At 70.4% G+C, this 881-nt stretch overlaps 1 protein-coding gene across 1 annotated transcript in view; it reads right to left on the reverse strand.

Moving 5' to 3' along the window:
• Positions 1–875, reverse strand: part of PNRC1 (proline rich nuclear receptor coactivator 1) — a gene marked incomplete at its 5' end in the record, with an annotated part of 4,059 nt that extends 3,184 nt beyond the window's left edge. The window contains 1 exon segment of the mRNA XM_006155306.3: positions 260–875. Within this exon segment, the coding sequence (XP_006155368.2) occupies positions 260–875 (616 nt within the window).
• Positions 876–881: the final 6 nt, after the last annotated feature.

The raw sequence follows: 881 nt of genomic DNA on the forward strand, positions 1-881 counted from the left end.
CCCAGCCTTCTAAATCCGGGCTGTTCCTGGGGCGAAGCCGCCCTTCTCATTGGCTGGTCCCCGGGAGCCAACCAGCAGCCCCAGCGCATGCTCCCCTTCCCCCTCCCCCCAGCCAGGAGCGAGCGGGCGTCACGGAAACTTCCCTCCCGAGTAAACAGCCGCCCCCCACCCTGCGAGCCCCTCACGCTGGGCTCCAAACCTAGGGGCCTGCGGTGGCCAACCAAGGGCCGCAACTCCCTAAACGTCCCGAAGCCCCTACCTCTTTCCTGAGCGGGGGTTGTCCGGGCGCCGCGGGCCGCAGCGGCCCAGGGGCAAGGCTGGCTCCCTCGGTTCGGGTTGCAGTCACACGGCCCGGGGCTGAGGCGGCGGCCTGGCCCGGGATCTCCTGCGCTCCGCTCTGGCCCGTCGCCAGGCTCCGGCTGCCCTCCAAACTCGGCCGGTGCTGCTGGTACTGGTGGAAGCGGCTGGGCAGCTGCCCCGCAGGACTAGCCCGCACCTTCTTCTTTCGCCGCTTCTTTGGCGCTGCCCGTGGGGTGCCTCCTGCCGTGGCCAGGCTGCAGTTGGGCAGAGCAGCTGGAGCGCGAGGCTGCGGAGTCAGACAGGGGCCGTCTCCCCCTAGGAAGTGAGGGAGGAACAGGGTAGGGGGTAGTGCCCGGGGGTCCGGGATCCGGGGTAAAGGCGGCGGAGCCGTGGTCACCATCGGGAGGGCCCCGAAGTAACCGCGGGCGGAAAAGCCAAGCGGCGCAAGGCGGCCGCCCAGGCCAAGCGGCCTCCGCTGTGGGACGGAGACGACGGTCATCGCGCTAGGAGGCGAACGGCTCAGCAGGAGAAAGAGGAGGAAGTGAAACCAAGAATCGCAGGGAGGCGGCGGCGGCCGCCGC

The sequence above is a fragment of the Tupaia chinensis genome, unplaced genomic scaffold (genome assembly GCF_000334495.1).
Source record: "Tupaia chinensis unplaced genomic scaffold, TupChi_1.0 Scaffold000444_1, whole genome shotgun sequence".
Taxonomy (NCBI): Eukaryota; Metazoa; Chordata; class Mammalia; order Scandentia; family Tupaiidae; genus Tupaia; species Tupaia belangeri.